Below are 24,352 nucleotides of genomic sequence, written 5' to 3' on the forward strand. Positions count from 1 at the left end.
TGCTGTCCTTCAAAAAGGTCCTTTTCTCTACCCCACTTTACACAGATTGCATTTGACGCCGTGGCTGTTGAAACCACGATCTTGAAGTGGAAGGGTATTCCACGTGCAGTTATTCCTACCATGATCCGGGCTAGGAATCTTGTGACCTCGGCCCATTATTACCGGATTTGGAAGGCCTATGTAGCATGGTGCAAAAGACGGGGGGTTTCATACCTCTTCTTTTCGTTTGGGCCATCTTTTTGGAGTTCCTTCAGTCAGGTCTAAATGCGGGCCTTCGATTCATTGAAGGTTAAGGTTTCGGCTTTCTGTTTTCTTCCAATGGAAATTGGCGTTTCCCGAGGTTCAGACTTTTTTACAGGGAGTCCTTGGCATTCAACCTTTGTTCCGCCGACGGCCCCTTGGGATCTTAACTCAGTTCTTTCTTTCAGTCTTCCGTGTTTGAACATTTGGAGACTGTTGATTTAAGATATCTTTCTTGGAAAATGGTACTGTTGCTGGCCTTGGCATCAGCAAGGAGAGTCTCTGAGCTTGGAGCGCTGTCATGCCACTCTCCCTATCTGATTTTTCATGCAGATCGGGCAGTCCTGCTTACTCGCCCAGCCTTCTTGCCTAAGGTGATTACTTCTTTTCATATGAACCAACCTATTGTGGTCCCAGTTTTGAAAGAGGACCTTTCTGTCCTCTTGTTCCTTGGATGTGGTGCGGGCTACATTGCGCAAGTCCGATTCCTTGTCTGTTCTGTATGAAGCGGCTGAACGACTGTGGCCTGCTTCTAAACAGGTTCTGGCTCGTTGGATATGCCCGACTATTCGTAAGGCTTATTTAGCAGCATCTCGCTCTCCTCCAGCTTCCATTTCAGCGCATTCTACGCGCTCTGTTGGGCCATCTTGGGCGGCTGCCTGAGGAGTTTCGGTTTCTCAACTCTGCCGTGCGGCCACTTTGTCGGGGACTCATACGATTGTTCGGTTCTACCGGTTCAAAACTTTTGCGCCTTCCGATGCTCAGTTTGGGCATTCAGTTTTGCAGGTGTTGCAGCGCTCTTCGTCCCGTCTGGGTGGCTTTGGGACGTCCCAACAGTCTTGACTCCAGTGTCCTCTGTGGATAAAGGAGAAAACAGGATTTTGGTACTTACCATTAAATCTGTTTGTCCGATTCCACAGGGGACCCTGGACGCCCTCCCTGCGCTGCTGTTCTGTTGTTTTTGTTGTGGTGTGACTGCTGTGTTCTTGCAGTTTGTTACCGTTCTTAATTTCCTTCTGCTTTTTCTAATTGTTTCCTCCTTCTCTAGAGGTTCTTCCTCTCCGTCTCCTCTCTGCTCTTTTCTCTAACTGAAGAGGTGAGGGGCACAGAGGGGGAGGAGCCAGTCACACTTCTAAATTCTTAAAGTGCCGACTCCACTCTGCACCCGTCTATACCCCACAGTCTTGACTCCAGTGTCCCCTGTGGAATCAGAGAAACAGATTTAAGTTGGATAAAAAACAAAATAATCGGGCACATAAGTGCATAACGTTGTTAGGCTGGGTACGCACTAAACGACACTGTACCCAGCGATACGACCCCAGCGCTGACGGCCCGACATATCGTGCGGTCCTTACACACTGGACGATCCGGTGCCCGACCGCTCCAATATGCCGGCCCCTGCCGCATAGCGCTGCATGGGATTGTCGGCGGCATCGCCTGATTTTACTGCATGTACAAAAGATCATGCGAAGCAGCTGACGACCCCAAGGGAGCGCGCACTACATGATGTAGGTCATACACACTGCACGATACGGACAATTAGTCGTTCTGATGTGTCGGAATCTGCCAAATCGTTAGCAATATCGTGTAGTGTGAAGGGGCCTTTAGAGTGCCAAGCGCCTACCCAACAATAGCCCACATCTAAATAAAACAGGGATGCTTTAAAGTTCAGCATCATAACGCGTGTAGGCAAGGTGTGAGGAGGGCAGCTATTTCCTCCTATCACTTCCCAGCCACAGAACTGCTGCAGACCCGTCTGACAGCTGCTGTGGTTGATTGCCAGCCTCACATTATGTAGTCCGTATGGGTCCCTCTACAAGCCATTGCTTCATAGCATGTATCAGCCTCACAAGCCGATATATGATGCGCAAGGGTCAAGATGGCTGGTGGGCAGAGGTGTAAGGGTCATGATGGCGGGCGTTAGAACTGCAAGGGTCAGGGAGGCTGGTGGTGGGCAGAGGTTCAAGGGTCAGGGTGGCTGGTGGGCAGAGGTGTAGATATATCTATCTCTATATATCTATCTCTATACAATGTCGTAGTTCTGAGAACATCTCCAGCTTATCCAAGCTCATTCATTCCTATGTCACTCCATTGTTTTTTTCTAGTGAACTGGAACGTCTCAGCAACTTAGTCGGGAAACCATCAGAAAACCATCCACTCCATAACAGCGGCTTACTCAGCCTGGATCCGGTTCACGACAAGACCCCTCTCTACAGCCAGCTGCTCCAGGCTTATAAATGGTCAAACAAGGTAAGGAGAGCGTCTCGCTACTCTGCTGCATAGGGCAACTTACCACAGGTTTTGGGACCCTGCACAGAATATTTCGAAGTTACTCACCTGCTGCCGGTGATTGTCTAGCTATAACTAAATTGCAACTCCCATGATCCTTTGCTCCCCACTGCATGCCAAGCTGTTTGTAAGCTATGTACCCCCAGCAGGAGACCACCTGGTGCTTTTCTGAAATAGTCGCTGTTTATTGTTAATGATTACAATTATGTGCATCCTGTGGCAAACAGAAATGAAAGCTACAGTGACATCTAATTGATTTCTTTACTTGCGTCCTTGAGTGCAAGGAGGACTACAACTATCTTGTACTGTAGCTGTGTTTAAGGCATGGGAGGCAATGCCGGTCATTGATCTCTCACTGTTCAATACACTGTGTGTCTGTATAAGGGGTGATCCTGCAGGTGCAGCAGAATGAGTGTATAAAAGCCACCTTGTGTGTGTATAGGGCTGCTGGTTGTCAAAGTATCGCAAAATGTCACTTACTGAATGTGTTCACTGGGCAAGTACCATCTACTGCATATGTATATGTACAGGGCGGGATAAACCCCAGTAGCCAGGATTTTTATTATTCCCTTTTATCTATTTGATCCTACAAAGCGCTCGTACCGTCCTCCATGGAAATTTACAATAAAACACATAAATAATGCAGTAATTTCAAACGGACCGTACAGGAGGGGGGGCACATAGAAAGATTCAGACCCACTAACTGTGGGTCAGGGATACTGCCGGGTGAGAAACTAAAGGACGTAGGGACCCTTCAAAATTTCTAATGGCACCTAACTTTGAGTCTTTTCTGTTGCAGCTGGTAAATGCTGAGTCATTTTCAGATTTTGTTACATTGGCCCCCATCGCGTTTTTATATATATATCATTTTTAATATATTTTATTTGCTTGTTTTTCAGTTTTAGGGCTGTATTCAATTCGGAGCAAAAAAGCCATTTTCGTATGGTTTTTTTATTTGGGAAACCACTCAGAACGCTTGGTACACCCCCTCCCCCCCCAAAGGACAATTCATCCAAAAAAAAGAATTGAAAAATTCCAGGAACACCCCAAACAACGCTTTAGAAATTTGGGGTGAAAATGAAAAAAGTGGGGGGACAACTTCAAAAACTAGCGAAATAAGCTTCTGGGGGTGCTCTAAGAAGGGGCCAAGTGTTTTTGGGGATTGTAGGTGCTTGTGTAACGGAGGAATTTCGCTTTATCTAAAAATTCACTTTAGAGACATTAAAATATGCTCGTACCCATTTACAAGCGTCCCAAATTTGCTGGAACTACTTACATGCTCCAAAAAACATTTATGCTATTCTTCACCACTTTTACCAAGACGCTAATGGCGAGGAATTACCACCACTAAGTACCCCAACTAGTTCAATTACAGCTAGTACTAAACTACCATAATTTCCGAAGTCAGCCCATCTTTTTCAGGGGTACAGAGCGATTCCCCCAATTCATCCTGCACTTTTCGCCTGTTTCACATGCGCCGGTTCCCATTTTCACCTGTTTGGCAATAGAATACGGAGTAAATTGGGAGCACGCACAAAAAGTTTCCACGTCCAAAACACGCGAAGGCGGCGAAAAGTCAGGCAGGTGGAACTTTCTCGTGGATGAGAAACTAATGGAATACGGCCCTTCGTTTATTTAGTTCTGATCTTCTGTTACTTTTATGCACCTTTTCCCCATTTGTTTATGGAGTAGTCGGTTATTTGGAGGTTTGTCCTATAAAGCAGATCGTAGTGTCACTCATCAATGTATTTAATTACATTATATGTACACACGCCTGCGCGGCACCCGGGGACCCAGAGTAGACAGAAGCTCCTCTCTTCCAACGTTTCAGTGATATAATTCCACTTTCATCGTTGGAAAAGAGGAGTTTGTTTAGATTCTCGCTGTGTCTCTGATTGAACACTGACCCCTGCCAGTTACAGTACTTGATGCAAATGATATGTCTGGAAAGTGGTGTATTTACACAGGGTGGGAGGAGGGTGTGAGCCGAAATACGAATGAAGCTCTAGTCGCGCGCATACCACGGGAGTAGTTGAATAGCCCACATAGTTTTTATTTAGTTTGTGAAAATACAGATTATAGCACGGCCACCGGCTGCGTAATTTACCTTTTTGCTTAAATTCTTATTCTCATTGCTTTGTAAATCTACAATGTAACCTGGAGCCGCATGTTAAGTGTTTGTATTTACAGCCTTTTATTAACGCTAACAGACAGCGTTTCTCAGTAAGGCGCATGGTGAGATTACCCTAACGTGAAGAATATATAGAACGACTCAATGTAAAGCAGCCAGAGAGTCAGCAAGTGGGTTTTGTGGAGTTAAACCCACAATTTGGCTACTACTATTACTTTAATCGATCTCTCAATCCCTAACGTATCAGCTTGGTTCCGATGCACAGGACGCGTGTGGTTCAGGGGTCATCTCGCCCCTGCTGCTGCCTGCAGTTCCATCAAGTCCCAGACGAACGTCTTGCAGGTTTTTCGGAGTCGGACATATTTATGTGACTGCGCTGCTCCCAGATCTCCCCTTGCCCTCTTGCGAGAACAGCGGTCATCACTAATCTTCTGCAGTAGCACCAGCCCCATCCTTGGTGCAGAAGATCCGATTGAAATAGGACTAATCTCTGCGTACGCCACTCGGAATAGGCTGCAACCCTGCGAGCTCGCTCACATGGCAAATTTTTTCTACTGGCGAATGCCCTGTGTCCATCCTGTATCGCCCTTCCAGTCGCAAGTGATATTAGTAGCTGATCCGTTCGCATTTCTTATTGCGTGCGGCTCCAGAGTCAGGCCCTCGGGCTTCACTTGATGAAAGCGTATATGAACATGACGGGCTGCGTATGTTGGGTTGAAGAAAAGAGAACACACATTTGCTCCTGGATATATTGTGGCAAGGCAGGAGCTTTATGGATCCAAGTCAGTGACTTTGAAATATAGGGAAGCTCAGCAACTTTGGAATACATATCTGCTTAAAACGATCATGAAATCCATGATTGTACAGTTCAGCGCACGTCACTCTTCCACCCTCCCCCCGTCCTCCCCCCGTCCTCCCCGCCCCCTTCCCGGCACCATAGCAAAATATAATTGGGGTGGGTTCTGCTTTAAATGTTAAGCGTTTATGGCAGCTTGTCTAGTAACATGTTATAATTACATTTATTAATACCACTTCTTGCCAATGAATTTTGTCTCTTTGATCCAGGTGCTGAGAATGTCAGACGTTCTCTGTATGTAGGGAATCAGATTCCTTGTTACTCGTGATATCGCTCCTTCTTTTTTTTTTTCTTGCTTACTGCAGTAATCTGCTAAAATGAGAACGTGTGATTGATTTATTAGGGCTGGTTGTAGCAAACACAGATTCATCTCCATAGATTGTTCTATCATTTTTCAGTCTTTCAAAAGTCTAAATTGTAACTTCCTTTCCCTTATTTTTTTACATTTTATTTTTTATTCCCACTGCTGGCGGATAGTCGGATGGTGTGTCTAGACACTTCATATTTTATCCAGCATATATCAAGAGAAGATTAGAGATGGATATGGACTCATTAAATTCTGAGATGCAGAGAAAAATTGCAAATATTAATTGATCATGGGTCTTTCTTGTCGTCCCCCCCCCCCCCCCCCCTTACTGTCTCTCGAGATTAAACATATCAAAGTGTATTAACAATTGATACAAGATTCACCAGGCATTTCAGACAACTGATTTTGTTAGTTAGTGATGCTAATCCACTGCGGGGGCGATGGACTGGTAAACTGGAAAATTTTAAGTTTTCGGATTGTGAGCGATGGTGTTGAAATAATTGGTCAAAAGTAACCTCACAAATCTATCTATCTATGTAATCTATTTTAGATCTATGTAATTATCTTAGATCTATGTAATCTCTTATAGCTATCGAGCTCATATCTATCTCATATCTATCTAATCTATCTCATATCTATCTATTTGCCCTCTATGAAATCCCTTCTGCCAACATTTCTTTGTATTCGAGGCGTTCTAGTTGTATTGCCTTGCGTAGGGGCCCTGTGGCGGGAGTGGCCCCACGTGACCAGCAGCGCTATACAGACTGGTGGCAGCAATGTCTTCACCCACCATTCACACCAATATCACTGTGTGCCCTGTGCACAGACTGCTATGTAACCTATCCTATTAACCCACCACTCACACCAATGTCACTGTGTGCCCTGTACACAGGCTGCTATGTAACCTCTCCTATTCACCCACCACTCACACCAATGTCACTGTGTGCCCTGTGCACAGACTATGTAACCTCTCCTATTCACCCACCACTCACACCAATGTCACTGTGTGCCCTGTGCACAGACTATGTAACCTCTCCTATTCACCCACCACTCACACCAATGTCACTGTGTGCCCTGTGCACAGACTATGTAACCTCTCCTATTCACCCACCACTCACACCAATGTTACTGTGTGCCCTGTGCACAGGCTGCTATGTAACCTCTCCTATTCACCCACCACTCACACCAATGTCACTGTGTGCCCTGTGCACAGACTATGTAACCTCTCCTATTCACCCACCACTCACACCTATGTCACTGTGTGCCCTGTGCACAGGCTGCTATGTAACCTCTCCTATTCACCCACCACTCACACCAATGTCACTGTGTGCCCTGTGCACACACTGCTATGTAACCTATCCTATTCACCCACCACTCACACCAATGTCACTGTGTGCCCTGTACACAGGCTGCTATGTAACCTCTCCTATTCACCCACCACTCACACCAATGTCACTGTGTGCCCTGTGCACAGACTATGTAACCTCTCCTATTCACCCACCACTCACACCAATGTCACTGTGTGCCCTGTGCACAGACTATGTAACCTCTCCTATTCACCCACCACTCACACCAATGTCACTGTGTGCCCTGTGCACAGACTATGTAACCTCTCCTATTCACCCACCACTCACACCAATGTCACTGTGTGCCCTGTGCACACACTGCTATGTAACCTCTCCTATTCACCCACCACTCACACCAATGTCACTGTGTGCCCTGTGCACAGACTATGTAACCTCTCCTATTCACCCACATCTCACACCAATGTCACTGTGTGCCCTGTGCACAGACTATGTAACCTCTCCTATTCACCCACCACTCACACCAATGTCACTGTGTGCCCTGTGCACACACTGCTATGTAACCTCTCCTATTCACCCACCACTCACACCAATGTCACTGTGTGCCCTGTGCACAGACTATGTAACCTCTCCTATTCACCCACCACTCACACCAATGTCACTGTGTGCCCTGTGCACAGACTATGTAACCTCTCCTATTCACCCACCACTCACACCAATGTCACTGTGTGCCCTGTGCACAGACTATGTAACCTCTCCTATTCACCCACCACTCACACCAATGTCACTGTGTGCCCTGTGCACAGACTATGTAACCTCTCCTATTCACCCACCACTCACACCAATGTTACTGTGTGCCCTGTGCACAGGCTGCTATGTAACCTCTCCTATTCACCCACCACTCACACCAATGTCACTGTGTGCCCTGTGCACAGACTATGTAACCTCTCCTATTCACCCACCACTCACACCTATGTCACTGTGTGCCCTGTGCACAGGCTGCTATGTAACCTCTCCTATTCACCCACCACTCACACCAATGTCACTGTGTGCCCTGTGCACACACTGCTATGTAACCTATCCTATTCACCCACCACTCACACCAATGTCACTGTGTGCCCTGTACACAGGCTGCTATGTAACCTCTCCTATTCACCCACCACTCACACCAATGTCACTGTGTGCCCTGTGCACAGACTATGTAACCTCTCCTATTCACCCACCACTCACACCAATGTCACTGTGTGCCCTGTGCACAGACTATGTAACCTCTCCTATTCACCCACCACTCACACCAATGTCACTGTGTGCCCTGTGCACAGACTATGTAACCTCTCCTATTCACCCACCACTCACACCAATGTCACTGTGTGCCCTGTGCACACACTGCTATGTAACCTCTCCTATTCACCCACCACTCACACCAATGTCACTGTGTGCCCTGTGCACAGACTATGTAACCTCTCCTATTCACCCACATCTCACACCAATGTCACTGTGTGCCCTGTGCACAGACTATGTAACCTCTCCTATTCACCCACCACTCACACCAATGTCACTGTGTGCCCTGTGCACAGACTATGTAACCTCTCCTATTCACCCACCACTCACACCAATGTCACTGTGTGCCCTGTGCACACACTGCTATGTAACCTCTCCTATTCACCCACCACTCACACCAATGTCACTGTGTGCCCTGTGCACAGACTATGTAACCTCTCCTATTCACCCACCACTCACACCAATGTCACTGTGTGCCCTGTGCACAGACTATGTAACCTCTCCTATTCATGTGACCGCAGGCCCAAAGCCCCTTTCCCCCCACCCCTTACCAGCCGCACGTATGGTATCACACCTATCTCTTGCAATGATGAGGTCAATAAATGTTGTTTTTGCTCAGCTTTAACTTGGAGGAGATTTTCCACCAAGTTAGAACAAACAGACACAATACAACAAGGCTACATACCCTCAGAGTTCAGCGCCTTGATTTTTTCGCCGGCCTTGTTGTGTAGATTCCTTATTTAGTCCTGTTTTTTGGTCAGGATTAGGTTGAAAATGGGCTGCTGTAAAATACCCAATTATGCACCATTAGTGTATTTAATATTGTAGATATGTATAAAAAAAAAGTGTGTATATATATATATTATATATATTTATATTGTAGCACATGGTGAGAATACCCTAACGTGAAGACGCCTCAATGTAAAGCAGCCAGAGAGTCTTGTAAACAGGATGGGTCAGCAAGTGGGTTCTGTAGAATTAAACCCAAATAAAACCCGAAATTAGTTGATTGTATATCCTCCTTTGTGTTACCCCCACGTTTTGCTCCCAAACTGCAGGTGGAGTGTAGGACCCAATAATTTACCCTCCCTCCCCCTGACACTCTGCAGTTGCTCATTTTTGTGCTATTCAGCATTTGAATTGGCAGCTTTTTTTTTTTTGCTACTGTTTTTGTTTTTCTTGCCTCTCAATAATTTATGATGCCGCCCCTCCCTCCTATTTGCAGTCTCCTCTTTGTATATTTGATGAGTTGAGACAAGGGATCTCCCCTCTCCCTCCGCTCAGGCTATTCTAACATTACTGCTTGCTCGAGTAACTCTGTGGCTGGCAGATAGCATGCAAGGAGATAAATGGGCTAAGACTCCAGAACGATGCACCTGAAGGGCAGCGAGGAGGTATCCGGAAGAAAGGCAGTGAAGTGGTAATGTGAAATTTGACATCAAACCTCAGATGCTTAACAAGCTCTCATCTCTCACTTGGAGTTTGGGAAAAGAGCTCAGATCCGGGTCAGCATTTTTCCCGTGTCCGTCGTGCAAGGTCTTAAGGGTGCAAGATTGTGAAAGCTGCTCCCAGAGCAATTACATTTCTGACACTACTGCAAATGCTTTATCTCCAGCCTTCCATGAGTTTCATGTTTTGTCATCTTAAATGACGGTCGCCTTCAATCCTCAATTGTGGCCTTGTTTGGGCCGGGGGAACAATAAAGCAACATAGACACGCTGTCCTTTGAGAGCAGAGATGATGCACGGTGTGTTATTAGAGAGGTTCTTACCTATAGAGTCTGAAATTTCCCCTAGCACCAGCAGAATGACCGCCATGGGGATTCGGAGGCTGAATGTAACTATATCGCTGTTGTTCCAGGAGGTCCACTTTGAAACGTTTTGCAGAAAAACAGCGATGGTTTCTATAGATTTCTGACCTCTATAAAGGGTAGTTTCACGTTAGGCAAGTGGTGTATGTATGTATGTATGTATGTATATGTAACCCCCCTTCAGTGTGCGGTGTGGTACATAGGTGCATTTGGAGTGATACACCTCCTATTGCCTCAGGCTAGCTCTCCAGGGTGTGGGCAATACCTGAGAAGGGGGTCCCTGCCCATGCAGGCTGTATAACAGTCACACATATAGATACAGGTATAGATAGACACATACAGTAACAGTTCTTTTGAATAACTTGGGCGCCAGACCTTCTCTTATAAAAATAAACCAATTTATTTCTCTCCTCCTGCACATGACTTTACAGGACAAGAATATGGTTACAGCAGCTTCTCCTCTCCCTCCAGCTCAGATACTTGGCATGTCAGATGGTGTAGGACAATCTTATGGATATGGTTACATTACATCACACCCTTCTTCACCAGCACAGTCTTTAAGCACAATCACAATGAATGCTTTGCATTTTACCCACACAGGTCCACCTGGCCCTTTGCTGGCTGGTGCCTGTAGTTCTCCACTTCATATGGGCAGGTCCACCTAGCCCTTTGCTGGCTGGTGCCTGTAGTTCTCCACTTCATACATGCAGGTCCACCTAGCCCTTTGCTGGCTGGTGCCTGTAGTTCTCCACTTCATACATGCAGGTCCACCTAGCCCTTTGCTGGCTGGTGCCTGTAGTTCTCCACTTCATACATGCAGGTCCACCTGGCCCTATGCTGGCTGGTGCCTGTAGTTCTCCACTTCATACGTGCAGGTCCACCTGGCCCTGTGCTGGCTGGTGCCTGTAGTTCCACAGCTTTGCACACATCTCACATAACTTTTGCACTCTGCCTCTCCTTTGTCTCTTCTAAGACAATATAGAGTGTCTCATACCCAGTCTGCCTCTCTCTGCTCCCCTTCTCTATCACATGGGACAGCAATATACAGAGTGTCTCATACCCAGTCTGCCTCTCTCTGCTCCCCTTCTCTATCACATGGGACAGCAATATACAGAGTGTCTCATACCCAGTGTGCCTCTCTCTGCTCCCCTTCTCTTTCACATGGGACAGCAATATACAGACTTTTCTATTGCAGCTATCACACTCTCAGCAGCCGCCCATCCCTATCCTACAGGAAGGGCTCCTATAGCCACACTGCTACCACAGTGACCCCCCCATTAATGGCTGCTGGGGGGCTATTATGCAGAAGATACTCCTCTGGTACCTTAACAGTAAAAGCTCCTGGGAAATTCCTCTTCCACATCTCTCCAACACATATACTGGCGTCTCTTACCCCTCTCATGGGTGCTGAACACTTCACTGGGCTGCTCACACTGCAACCTTCCAGCTCTTTCTCTGTGGTCTCTCACAGACTTTATCTCAGTGGTCTCACTCCAGACCCCTCTCTCCTTTGGCGTTAGATGGGCATTGTGGTAGCCACCACGGCCCCACCAATCTCCACCTGCCAGGGGAGCACGAGGGCTACATTTCTGCTTCCAGCTCTGAAGCTTCCCAAAGATGTCTGCTCTCTCCCAAATTCTTCTTCCCAATTCCTTTGTTCTCTCCCCCTCCTCTCTCTGCTCTGCCAGCTTCACACCCAGTCTTCCCACCCCTGCGTGTCTATCTCTCCAGCCCCTCCTTTACCTGAAAACTGATCCCAGGGTCTCAGGCATGTAATATCTACAACAGGAAGCAAGCTCTATCACTGAGAGGAGTGTATTTACAAATACCTTCCCTTAGAGGGTGATATAGAGATATATATATATATATATATATATATATTATAATCCAGTCAAAGTTTTCTTCACAAAATGGTATATTTTGTTTAGTAAATGAACCATTGCTTAGCCTCTTGTGTGGTAATATTCAGTTTGGCTGCATTGGGATAATCGGTCAAATTGCCTCCCACTTGAAGCTCCATTTTCTGTTCCCTTCTGTGCAGATTTCAGTTCTGTGCAGGCTCTGTGCAATTCAAACAGGCAGCCAGCTGGGTGATATTAAATGGGAGACTGCGCCATGACATGACCAGCAAGAACACTGGTTTTTGGTTTTGGAAGGGAGTTATGTAGGGTTAGGTCACTCCAACATTGATTATTATTATAATCGGCAATTCTCTCACTACAAGTCACAACCATTTCTGATGAAACGGACAGATGAACCCGTGAAACGCGTCGGTTTGATTGTGTAATAAGTAACAGCTTTGTGAGAGTCCAGGAATTGTACTGGTCTGTAGTAATAAAAAGACTGAGATAGTGCATGATTCATTTTATGTTTTTAATGGATTGTCAATAAAGAATTGGTCACTTTTTCTGATCATCCTGGAGATGGTTGCACTATAAAACCAAAACCAGTGTACTCATTGGTCATCTCATAATCACAGCCTGATCCTAAAAGATGAGTATTTATTTTATTCAATGCTGAGCGTACGACCTGTAATTTTGTTTATGCTATGATATTCTAAATCTTTAATTTCCGGTATACCTGCAGCAAAGAAAAGGTAAAAGGCTCGAGACGCGTTTTGTCGTAGGCACCCCTATGCCGTGTGTTTTATTTTTGTATTTCATAATGTACTGACAATCACTGGACCCTGATCACGAATTCTAGGACTCCATTTTGGATGCAAACTCACGGAGGGTGCGCCCCTCTGCCATAAGTAGACACAATTCTGATTCCATTCTCTTCGCAGACTCCTGTAATGAAGAAGGTAAACTGATTTAGGGCCTGATTCAGTGGTGTATGTCCATTCGATGATGAACGTACATCTCCGATGGTTAGGTGTCTGTGCCTGCGCTGGACCCGTTCATCGTTTACACTGGCAGCCCCCCCCCAAAGCCGCAGCATGATTCATATGCTACGCCCATTGGGGGGCGGAGCTGGGGTGTGCCTGGTCATCGTTTCCAGAAACGTGGCGTGCTGCCCCTGCTTTCCGGGAGGCCGAGGCCAGGGTCTGTGTCAGCAGACGCAGATTCCTGGTGTCTGAATTGGCCAGCACCTGGTCAGGCTTCATCTCCTACATCCTGACCAAAGGAGCGACCATCGGACGCAAAGGGCGGTCTTCAGTTTTAGCGTGCCCGATCTCCCGTCCAAAGTGACAGGAGATCGCAAAGCGCTATTCAACTGATGCCAATTATCGCCCATAAAGGTCGGGTTTAGCTACGTCCAAAGTGTTGGGCACAATCGCGAAAAGTGTCGTTTGGGCGCTCAAACGGGTCACTTTTCGTCCATTTCAGCTTGCACTCCCTGGGGGGTGTGAGCAGAAATGGTGCACCGGCAGCTGATCGCGCACGACAGGAACAACAATTTAATAGCTCCGTCGGACACGGAGTGGGGTAGAAACAATTGAATACCGCCCAATGCTTGCAATGATGCTTGCAAATGCAGCAAGAGAGATGCCTGACACCTCCTTCTGTATATGCATTAAGATGAACGGCATTGCAAAGCTGCTCGTGTGTGGCTCTGCAATTCCGCCTGTCTCTAAATCAAGGCCTTAGGGCCTGATTCAGAGCCGCTCGTAAGCGGACGCTCGTTCGCTCTGAGCGATGTTTGCCCAACTGCGCATGTGTACGGATCGTTATACGCATGCGCGAACCAGTCAGTGCGGTCGAAATTCATGTGCTCTCAAAATTTGAGTGACAGGAGGAGGCGTATGTGGGTGGTAACAGGGGAAGGTGCTTGAAAACGGGGAGTGGAGATCCGAACGCAGGCGTGCTTAAAGGTCAAAACGGGTGTTTTATGGGTGTGCATAATTAAAACAGCAGCGTCATTGACCACGTCACTGGGTTAATTTATAGCCAGATCTGCTCGCAAAATTGTGGTAGCAAAAACCAACCACAAGAATAGCGAGCTGTTCATACCCTGGTCGATGTACTCGATTAATCTAATGAATAGCGGACATGACGTAGGATGCGAGCGGCCAGGGGGCGTATTTTAAAAAAAAACGACCGCAAGTTTTGTTCGCTCGTTCAGACCTAGAGGCGTGAACAGACCGCAAAGAGCGAACGGTTGATTTGAATAGCCACCCCTATTTTCTGGACGAGCGAGCGCTAATTGCGTCCGGCTCTGAATCAGGCCCTTAGTGCGGCTCGTTGGAATATCTAGTACAAATACTGTGTTGTCAGTCTGCTTGGCTATAAAGTCTGTTCATTTACTTTTTATTGTCCTTGTAACATCATTTCAATGAACAGAACTTGAATGCGTCTTTGGGAACACTTTTTTTTTTTTTTTTTTTTTCCAGGGTATGGTAACTACAAGCTGTACTTACATAATTTAGTTAAGGTTTATCAGCCCGTGTTAAGTTTGCCCCAGGAAAAAAAATTAGCATGAAGTCTCTGGTGGTTAAGAGCGGCTGCTGCTAGATGGTAATGCTTGCTTAACTAGGCGTCTTATTTATGTTAAGAATGAGGTTTTGTTTTTTTTCTTATTTCCCTGCTGGCATTCACACCAATTAAAAGAGGAAAAGCCGCAGTCTATTTTTAACTTTATAATAATTATTTTAATTAATAATTCTAATATAAAACAAATAATAATCATAATTTATTTTTAAAAACCTAATTTTGCCTAATTTTTATATTTTCCACATACAATAAGCAATAAGGATTATTTGCAATATAGAAGTATTTTCCCATGTCATTTCTAGTGGTTAATCCAGTTAAAATGTGCTGACAGATTTATGGTGCCCATCCACTAGCCGATTCCAATGTACGATTGCACGATTACGACATCGTAATTGTGCTGTCGCTGAGCAGGGTTGCATAAAATTGGATTTTTTAAATAAAAATAAAAAAACGATTTATTTGATTTAAATAGGATTTTTTTATTCAGTTTTTTTTTTAAAGTAAACATTTAAAAATTTTAAACGTTTACTTAAAAAAAAAAAAAAAAAACTATTTAAATCCCCCTCAAAAAATAAATCTGATTTTAAATCCAATAAATATGCTTTTGATTTAAAAAAAAAATAAATAAAATAAAATAAAATTTTATGCAGCCCTGTCGCTCAGTAATCGGCCGTAAATCATGCACAAACCGTGCATCCAAATGTCGGAAACAGCCAGCATTGCGCGCTCCCGCTGGTCGTTTCCGACATCAATCATCGGCCGAACATGCAGGCCAATCTGCCGATAACGACATATTGGCCATGTTCGGGGATGATTGATGTGACTACACTGAATGATCATTCGTTCAGTTTAGGAAATGCACTCCCTAGGGGAACGACGGTGCGATTACCATGTCGTAATCGTACTGTTTTTTTTCCCCTGATCTACTACTGGATGGGCACCTTTTAGAATTGGAAAGAATCTCAGCTCTGGATTTCTATGTTAAAATAAAGCTCTACAGTTGCAGAGCAAATACGGTTGATCTACGTGTGGATTTGAACCCTTGACTGAATTTGCGCATTACTCCAAATGTTGCTCTCCCAAGGCTAGATGTAATAGCCTGTGATTTGCGGGAGCAGTTGAAATGGTCACTGGTTTTAAAGTGGCAGTTAGTTGCAAGACAAAACCAACCTGTCTTTGGCTTTAAACTAACTGCCGCATTTAATCTAGCGGTTATCTCGATGGCTATTTGGCCCCTAGTCTTTCCATTTATGTCTGTTGTGTTGACAATAGAAAACATACAACTTGTGGCCAGCAATAGATGTATATCATGGCCACAGGACCACAAATTATTGTTCTGACCAAATAAAATCCATCAGGTTGGAAATTCTGGGTTCTTGGACAGACCAGAGAACACCAGGGCTGTGTTGGAAGGCTGTCTGATCAGTGATACAAGCATTCGGACCGTGGACCGGCAATTTAAATGAGGAAGAGGCAACTTAAAAGACCCATCCACAAGGCTGTAAGAGGCCTGCTGCCCAAGCTGTGTCAGTATGGAAGAGACAGCATTTAGACAGCCGTATAACGCTGTGCTAGAACTGCTCCTAGGCCACATGGAAATTGGCTTTGAAATCAACTTGGCAGCCCACCTAATACTTGCTAATATCTGATTGGAATCCCAGCTGGCCTTCTCTTTCACACCTGTATGTCTCCAGTTTTAAAGTGGGTGGAGATAGAACATTATGTAGCCAATCAGATCATCTTCAGCTGACAGAATATTTCGGGAAGTGTGCACGGATTTTGTTAAAGGTGGCGACCGGTCCCCACTGAATATTTAAGTGAGGACAGGGCGTCACGGGTAAGATGTGAGGAGGGGAATGGAGGCAGCAGGAAGCTACGAACTGAGTTATACAATGGAAGAAGCAGGTAACCCCAGCAGCACAGAGTACATCAGAAGATGAGTGATGTGTTAGTGAGGACAGGGCTTCATTTGACAGGGGCAGTGACATGATGTGAGGAGGGGAATGAAGGCTAAAAGAAGCTGCAGACTGAGTGTTATATAGTGGAAGGAGCAGGGTCCCCAGCAGCACAGAGAATATAAGGAGATGAGCGATGTCTTATGCCGGGTACACACTAGACGATATGTCGGCCGATCCGGCTGGATCGCACGACATGTCGGCCAGTGTGTACCGGCTATGTTGCTGACTATGCGCGCTTCCACGCGTCAGCGACATCGCCCGCCGGATCTACATGCAGGATTAAAGGGCGATATAGTCAGCGGGGGCCATGCTGCCTAATGCAGCATGGCCCCCGTCGTCTCTCCTGGCATCGGCAAGTGTGTATGCACTTGCCGATGCCGGTTCTCGTCGCTCACGACATCGTGCTGGGTACACGTCGTTTAATGTGTACCCAACATTAGTGAGGACAGGGCTGCATGTGACAGGGACAGTGACATGATGTGAGGATGGGGAATGGCAACAGCAGGAAGCCACAGACTGAGAGTTACATAGTGAAAGGAGCAGGGTTCCCAGCAGCACAGCACAAATTAGTGATCTGTCTCCTGTCAGACTTGGACTGAAATAGTGTTGTCATATGCACCTGTAATTGAAATTAAGTTTATACGTCCAATTTGCATCTGTTCTGCTACTTTGAACTCCTGACTCCTTATCATATTTGTCTATTGTTAGGTCTGGTTGCGATCTTTTTGTGTCTTTTGTCTTATCCTTTTGATGTTTAAATCTTAATTTTTAACTAGTTCTCCTACTATGTCCCCCTCTCCTAACCCAGAGCCCTGTGTGCAGTCTTTTATCCTGGGAGCTTGGCTGCATGCTGTGATTGGTCCTCTCGCTTGACCACCTTACTCCCCACAATTCTTTATCTGGTACTGAGATAAATGACTGAACCTTGGGGAACAATGGACAGATCCCCCCCCCCCCCACCCCATACCCCATACCCCCGGCTTCGGCTTGTGGGAGGGGACAGGCTAGGGAGCACTATTCCTAAGAGATGGTGCAGATTAAATAAATATAATGTATAATCTTATTCAATTGTCTAATCCATTTAAAATCTTCAGTGATCCTTTTTGTTGAATGTTATTTTCCCGTCTCAACACAAATTGTATTAATTTGAAAGAAGACGTTTGTGTATCTTTACAAATGAAACAGTGTTGCATTATAAATCTGAATTGTAATAAGTGATGATTTCTCCTAATCAATAATGAATGTATTTATGAATAAATCAGATTGTTGTTGAAGTTTCTGATATTTTTTTACTGGTGAGTTTTTGAATACTAATAAATATTCGTTAGCAGCTGATCTGTGTTTTTTTTTTTCTTTTCTTTTTTAAATCACTTCGCAACATTTTATGAACTGTTTTTCTGCAAATATATAAGCAGTTGGATTTGGGTGATCACTTGCTGAATTGTGAATTCTTTGTTTTCCCGACTTGTATTTTATTTACTAAAGCACATGTTTCTCTTGATCAATATAACTTTGTGAAGGGCTCTTAGGTCCTCAGTGGGCTGCTATTGATTTAGCAACAAATACTTGGTTTAAATGGCAGTAATATCCCATGGAATGTTTGGATGGATAGTTTAGACCAGTGGTTCTCAAACTCGTTCCTCGGGACCCCACACAAGTGATGTTTGCAAGTCAGCCAGCAGGAGCACAGGTGTATTCATCACTCACTGACACATTTTAAAAGAACCACAGGTGGAGCTAATTATCTCACTTGTGATTTCGTGAGGAGACCTGGAAAACATGCACTGTGTGGGGGGTCCTGAGGACTGAGTTTGAGAACCTGTGGTTTAGAAGAGCCCAGCAAAAGGTGTATTTTCATTCATTTTCTTCTCCTCCTATTCCTTGATTGTAAAACACTGCAGGCGTTCCAGGGATGTTCGTTTTAATTGCTGGATACCAGGGATGGAAAAAAAAATAAAAAAAATAAAACTTTTTTTTTTTTTTTTTGGTTTAAAACAGTTTTTCTCATAAATGTTTAAATGGAAAAAAAATGGAATCCTGCTTGTTAATTTAATACTGTGAAACATTGCTATGTATTAGAAACCTTGATCAATCGGGTTTTAATGCTTTGTAACATTAACAATCCAAACTTATTAGGATTTGATATGATTTATTTGACAACTTTCAATAAAACCAATTTTAGACTAAACACAATTAAAACATGTAAAAGCACTTTTTTTCAGAGAAACACACCATAAAAGGAGGTAAGTATTAGAACTGGAAATGTCACTAGTATTTTTATTCAAAATGTTTAATGCCAGTCAGAGGCCTTTTCAGTTTCCAGTCTGTTTCGATGCTTTGAATGAACTAAACCGAAAGACAAAAAATTCTTTCTACACAACTGAAGATGTTGAGCAGTCAGAGGTTGTTCAGAAATGGGAAATACATTGGGGTTAACTTTTCCAATTGCATTTTTTTTCGCTCGTCCGCCATTCATAAGGTGACACCACGGAGAATAAGGGATATATTTACTAGAAGTGGAAATGTTGCCTATAGCAACCAATCAGATTCTACTTAACATTTCTCTAGCACCTTCTAGAAGATAAGTTAGAATGTGATTGGTTGCTATGGGCAACATCTCTAGTGTTCCCTCTAGCTCCGGTGCGAGGCAGGGCGCCGGAGCTAGAGAGGGCATGCCCGTGCGCGCACCCGAGAAGGGGGCGTGGTCATAAACAGGGGGCGTGTCTATAAGACGCGTCCCCTTTTCGTCACTCTTGGGGGCGTGCCCGGCACTTACGGACACACCGGTCAGCCCCCAAGCCCTGCAGACAGGGAGAATAGATGCCGGGTGCATGTGCCCGGCGTCTATTCTCCGGCGGTGACCGGGTCACCGCACATTTCTTCACCCGCGGGACACTGCGACCCGCGGGTGAAGACGGTTCCTGCAGGCTCTTAGGGCAGGGCGCTTTTTGCCCTCCTTCTGGAGGGCAGTGTGCTTTTTGCCTTCCAGAAAGAGGGCAGGGCGCCGCGCCCCGCTAAAATAGCCTAGCGGGAACGCTACATCTCCATGTCTGAAAACCTGCACTTTAGTAAATATACCCCTAAGTCTGTCTTTCTTCCACTCCTCTCAATAGGACTGAAGGTTTTGAATTGAAATACAAATGTAAACATGGAGTTTAACACGTGAGGTGTTTCTCAGTTTTATGTGGTGTTGGTGTTTACTCTTTAAGACTGAGAATGTTAGCTGCATTTTTTCCTGGCCTATGGGGTTGTTGCAGGAAAAGTCTTAGCTTGATGCAGGGCAGATTTAGCAACTCTCTTATCTGGTTCACCCTCCCTATATCTTTGTAGTGTGTGTGATTTACTGAATTGGTTCAGCTTACTCAGATAAAGACCACAAGCAACAAGAATGTGCATTAATACCAGTCACAGCATAATAAAAAAAAAACCTAACATTTGGTTTAAACCAGCCAACTCTGCTGGATACGCTCAAAAACCTCATAGCTTAATGTGGTTTAGGTAAATTACAGATTTGGCAGGAGTGTCTCCATCAAGGCTCATGTCCAAAAGAAAAAAAAAAATTGCCTCCCCTGAGAGATTCATGCTGTAGAAAGGGGGTCACAAATTTTTTTTTTCCCCCGTCCTCCCTTGCAAATATTTAAGTTTTGAACTATGATAATACCTGAGATTCTCGGTTGATAGCTGCAGAGTTATAGCAGAACGTCCTCTATTTTCTCAGTCTACACCAGTGGTTCTCAGCTTGTTGCACCACACAGCACCCTTAGGGGTCTATTTACTAAGCAGTGTTAGGAGACGTGATAAGGTGCCAGCCAATCCGCTCCTAACTGCCATCTCACAGGCTGTGTTTGAAAAATTACAGTTGGGAGCTGATTGGCTGGCACCTTATCACTTTTCACACTGTCTCCTAACACTGCTTAGTAAATAGACCCCTTAGTGAGCTACAATCCTTATATTCCTCCAGAGTTGGTCTGAAACTGATTGGTACCTTAACTAAAGAAGTTGCAGGACTGAGTCTGTTGTATGGGACCTGCCCAGTTTCTTCATTCAGATTAGGGTCCTCATGATTCCTCTTTAACTACCTCTTAGTGGTCACTTATCCATAACAAAACGTTCACAAAAAGTGTAAAAACACTCAGGGGTTTATTCACTAAGCGTCGGGTTTGTGCCTAAAATTTAAAAGGGCAATGATTTTACTAGCTAAACGTGGCTAGTAAAAGCATTACCCTTTTAAATTTTGTTCTTACGCTCTATCGGAAACTCCACAGTGGTTCCCAAACTGTGCGCCGTGACACCCTGGGGTGCCTCGGGACACTTGCAGGGGTGCCTCAGGTTGGTGGTGCAGCACCAAATCAAATTCTTTATGGTCAATGTAATGTAAATATGTGGACAAACAGAAGCTCAAACTTGTCCCCCACCACATAACTGACCCTAAGGATGACAGGTCAGCACAATTTACTTAACTTTATTACTTTACTGCATTTCTCCTTCATCCACTAGGGGACAGCAGGATTCTGATCTGGGCGGAAAGCTACGCAAGGTCGATTTCGGCAATCTTCATTCCAGGCGTCGAAAATTGGGAGGCAGATTACCTCAGTCGTCGGAATGTACATCCAGGAGAATGGGCTCTACATCCAGAGGTGTTTCAGCAGCTGGTCCAACGGTGGGGTCTTCCGCAGGTTGACCTCATGGCATCCAGGTAGAACCATCAACTGCCCCTTTACTGCTCTCAAACAAGGGATCCACAAGCGGTGGCTGTGGATGCACTGTCAACACCATGGCGGATCCAATTCATTTATCTGTTTCCTCCATTTCCCCTTCTCCCTCAAATCCTTCGACGCATCAAGAGGGAACAGGCCAAGGTCCTGCTGATAGCTCCGGACTGGCCTCGCAGAGCTTGGTACTCCAACATTCAGCTCCTGTTGGTAGACAATCCGTGGCCCTTACCACTAGGAGAGGATCTGCTCCTTCAGGGTCCTTTACTCTATCCAAACTTAAAGCAGCTACGTTTGACGGCCTGGTTGTTGAAAGGGCCATCTTAAGACGTAAAGGGATACCTTCCCAGGTGATTCCCACGATGCTTAGAGCCAGGAAGGAATTTACTTCCAAGCATTACCATCGTATTTGGAGGGCATATGTAACCTGGTGCGAACGTAGAGTTCTGCCTTCTATGGAGTTAAGTCTTCTCAGATTTCTGCTTTTTCTGCAAGCAGGTCTCTCAGCAGGCCTTCGGTTGGGATCTCTGAAGGTACAAATTTCAGCACACTCTGTTTTCTTCCAAAAGAAATTGGCCTTATTACCGGATGTGCAAACTTTTCTGCAGGATGTGGTTAGATTACAACCACCCTTTGTTCCTCCCACAGCTCCATGGGACTTGGACTTCGTCCTGTCTTTCTTGCAGTCTTCGTTGTTCGAGCCTTTGGAGTCAGTGGAATTGAAGTATCTTTCATGGAAGGTGATACTTTTGCTGGCTGTGGCTTCCGCCAGGAGGGTGTCGGAGCTGGGAGCTTTATCATGTCGTCCACCATATTTGGTATTTCATGAGGATAGAGCTGAGCTACGCACCAGAATGGATTTTCTGCCTAAGGTAGTTTCGGCCTCCCACATCAATCAACCTATTGTGGTTCCGGTTCTTCCACAGGATTCTCCTTCTTCTAGATCCTTGGATGTGGTTAGAGCTCTTCGCATATATGTAGACAGGACGGCAGCCGTTCGCAAGACAGATACTCTTTGTTTTGTATGATTGCTCGTCCGGGTTGGCCAGCTTCCAAACAGACACTGGCTTGATGGATTCGTCTGACCATACGACAGGCATATTTGGCCTCGTCTAGAGAACCTCCATCTTCCATTACCGCACATTCCACTCGCTCAGTGGGTGCCTCGTGGGCGGCTGCTCGAGGCGTTTCTATGGAATCTCTATGACGGGCAGCTACTTGGTCAGGACGGCATACTTTTGTTCGGTTTTACAGATTTGACACCTTTGCGACTTCTGCAGCGCAATATGGTCGGTCTGTTTTGCAGGGTTCTCAGCGCTCTCCCACCCGTGATGGGAGCTCTGGGACGTCCCCACTGTCTTGAATTCCTCCAGTGTCCCCTAGTGGATGAAGGAGAAAACAGGATTTTGGTACTTACCGATAAATCCCTTTCTCCGATTCCACAGGGGACACTGGACGCCCACCCTGCGCTGTTCTTCCTGCCACCTGTTATGCCTGTTGGCGACATGTTTGTTGTCTAGGGTGATGTTATGAATGTTAGAGACATGTTTGTCGTCTCTTGTTTCATTCTATTTTGCTTTGTTTTCACCTTTCAGTTGTTATGTGTACTTTCGCCTCCTCCTCTTCTGTCAGTCTTTTTTCTCTGCTCCCCTCGGGCTCAGTTCTAATACTGGCCTATAGGGGGGTATAGAGGGGAGGAGCTAGTCACACTTCATTTAAATTTAAAGTGCCAGCTCCACTCAGCACCGTCTATACCACACTGTCTTGAAGTTCTCCAGTGTCCCCTGTGGAATCGGAGAAAGGGATTTATCGGTAAGTACCAAAATCCTGTTTTCTGAATTTCTCAATAACAAACTTAAACTTAGGGGTGCCGTGAAAACAATGCTGATACTCTAGGGTGCCGTGATTCAGAAAAGTTTGGGAACCCCTGCCCTAGAATCTTTTTTTTTTTTTTTTTATTGAACCCATTCATTCTCTTTTTACTAGTGATTTTGGTTTCCTCCAAACCTTCTCCACCTGTCATGCCTATATCCAGGAAGGGTTCTAACCAATGACTTATACCGTAATAATAACACATTTGGTGGTATGCTATAGCCCTCCTTCTTATCCATCCCATAAATGTGCATTTGGGGAAAAAAAAAAATAGTGTATGAAAGAGTCTAGAAGATTGCAGTTTGATTGAGTTGCTATCCTCCTTTCCCACCTGCACATTGCAAATGCTGGTGTACCCCTGACCTGAAGTCTTATTTTCAGCTGTATACTGTGTTTTTTTTTTTTTTTTTTATTAACGATTCGCTATATTTTCAGGAAGCTGCATTTTAGGATTTGATAAATCCATTTTCCGTGAAATAAGTTTACCTTAAAAAGCAAGTAAAGGCGGCGTTTGATTAATTCATGTGGAATGCAGTGTATTACAAAGTAGAATAATATCCATGAATAAACTGGAGTTTATGAATTTAGCTAAACATGATTTAGTGTTCCCTTTCATTTTATGGCGCAGGCAGCCATATTTAGTGGAGGCGCTCTGCTTGCTACGCAAAGTAACATAGTGACTGATGGCCAGGTAGATTTTCTTTGGAAAAAAAAAATTATGCACCGAGTGGATTGGTTAACTCAAATAGGGGCGGGACAAGCGATGTAAAAATAACGCGATTTACCTGAAGGATCTCCTTAGGACAGTAATTTGTAACGACCTCTGCGAGTTGTATCTGGTATTACTGCAAATTTCTTCTGCTAAGTTTAACCTGATAGATGCGTTAAAAATGGCATATATGGTTACTTAATGGCCCGTATAAAATATTTCTCATGCATTAATGCGCTGCTCTAGCAGTACAGTAGATTGTATTGGTATAAGGCGAAACGCGCAGAAAACATGCTAACAAAGCAGTTAGTTTTCATTAGATGTTTTTACCTAGTGCATTTGTGTAAATACTCTTTATTTTATTTTTATTTTATTCGAGGGATTGGGGGGGCGGAAGGAGTGGGAGCATATAATTCGTATTCTCCTTTTAATGAAGCCACTGTATTTTAT

The 24,352-nt window shown here is 45.0% G+C and overlaps 1 protein-coding gene across 1 annotated transcript in view; it reads left to right on the forward strand.

Moving 5' to 3' along the window:
• MED27 (mediator complex subunit 27) overlaps positions 1–24,352 on the forward strand; it is a 227,465-nt gene that overhangs the window by 9,128 nt on the left and 193,985 nt on the right. The window contains exon 2 of the mRNA XM_088447040.1: positions 2,346–2,490. Coding sequence (XP_088303166.1) covers positions 2,346–2,490 — 145 coding nt within the window. The remainder of the gene's footprint in view (positions 1–2,345; positions 2,491–24,352) is intronic.

This window comes from Taudactylus pleione, unplaced genomic scaffold (genome assembly GCF_031769625.1).
Source record: "Taudactylus pleione unplaced genomic scaffold, aTauple2 ptg000412l, whole genome shotgun sequence".
In the NCBI taxonomy this organism is placed as follows: domain Eukaryota; kingdom Metazoa; phylum Chordata; class Amphibia; order Anura; family Myobatrachidae; genus Taudactylus; species Taudactylus pleione.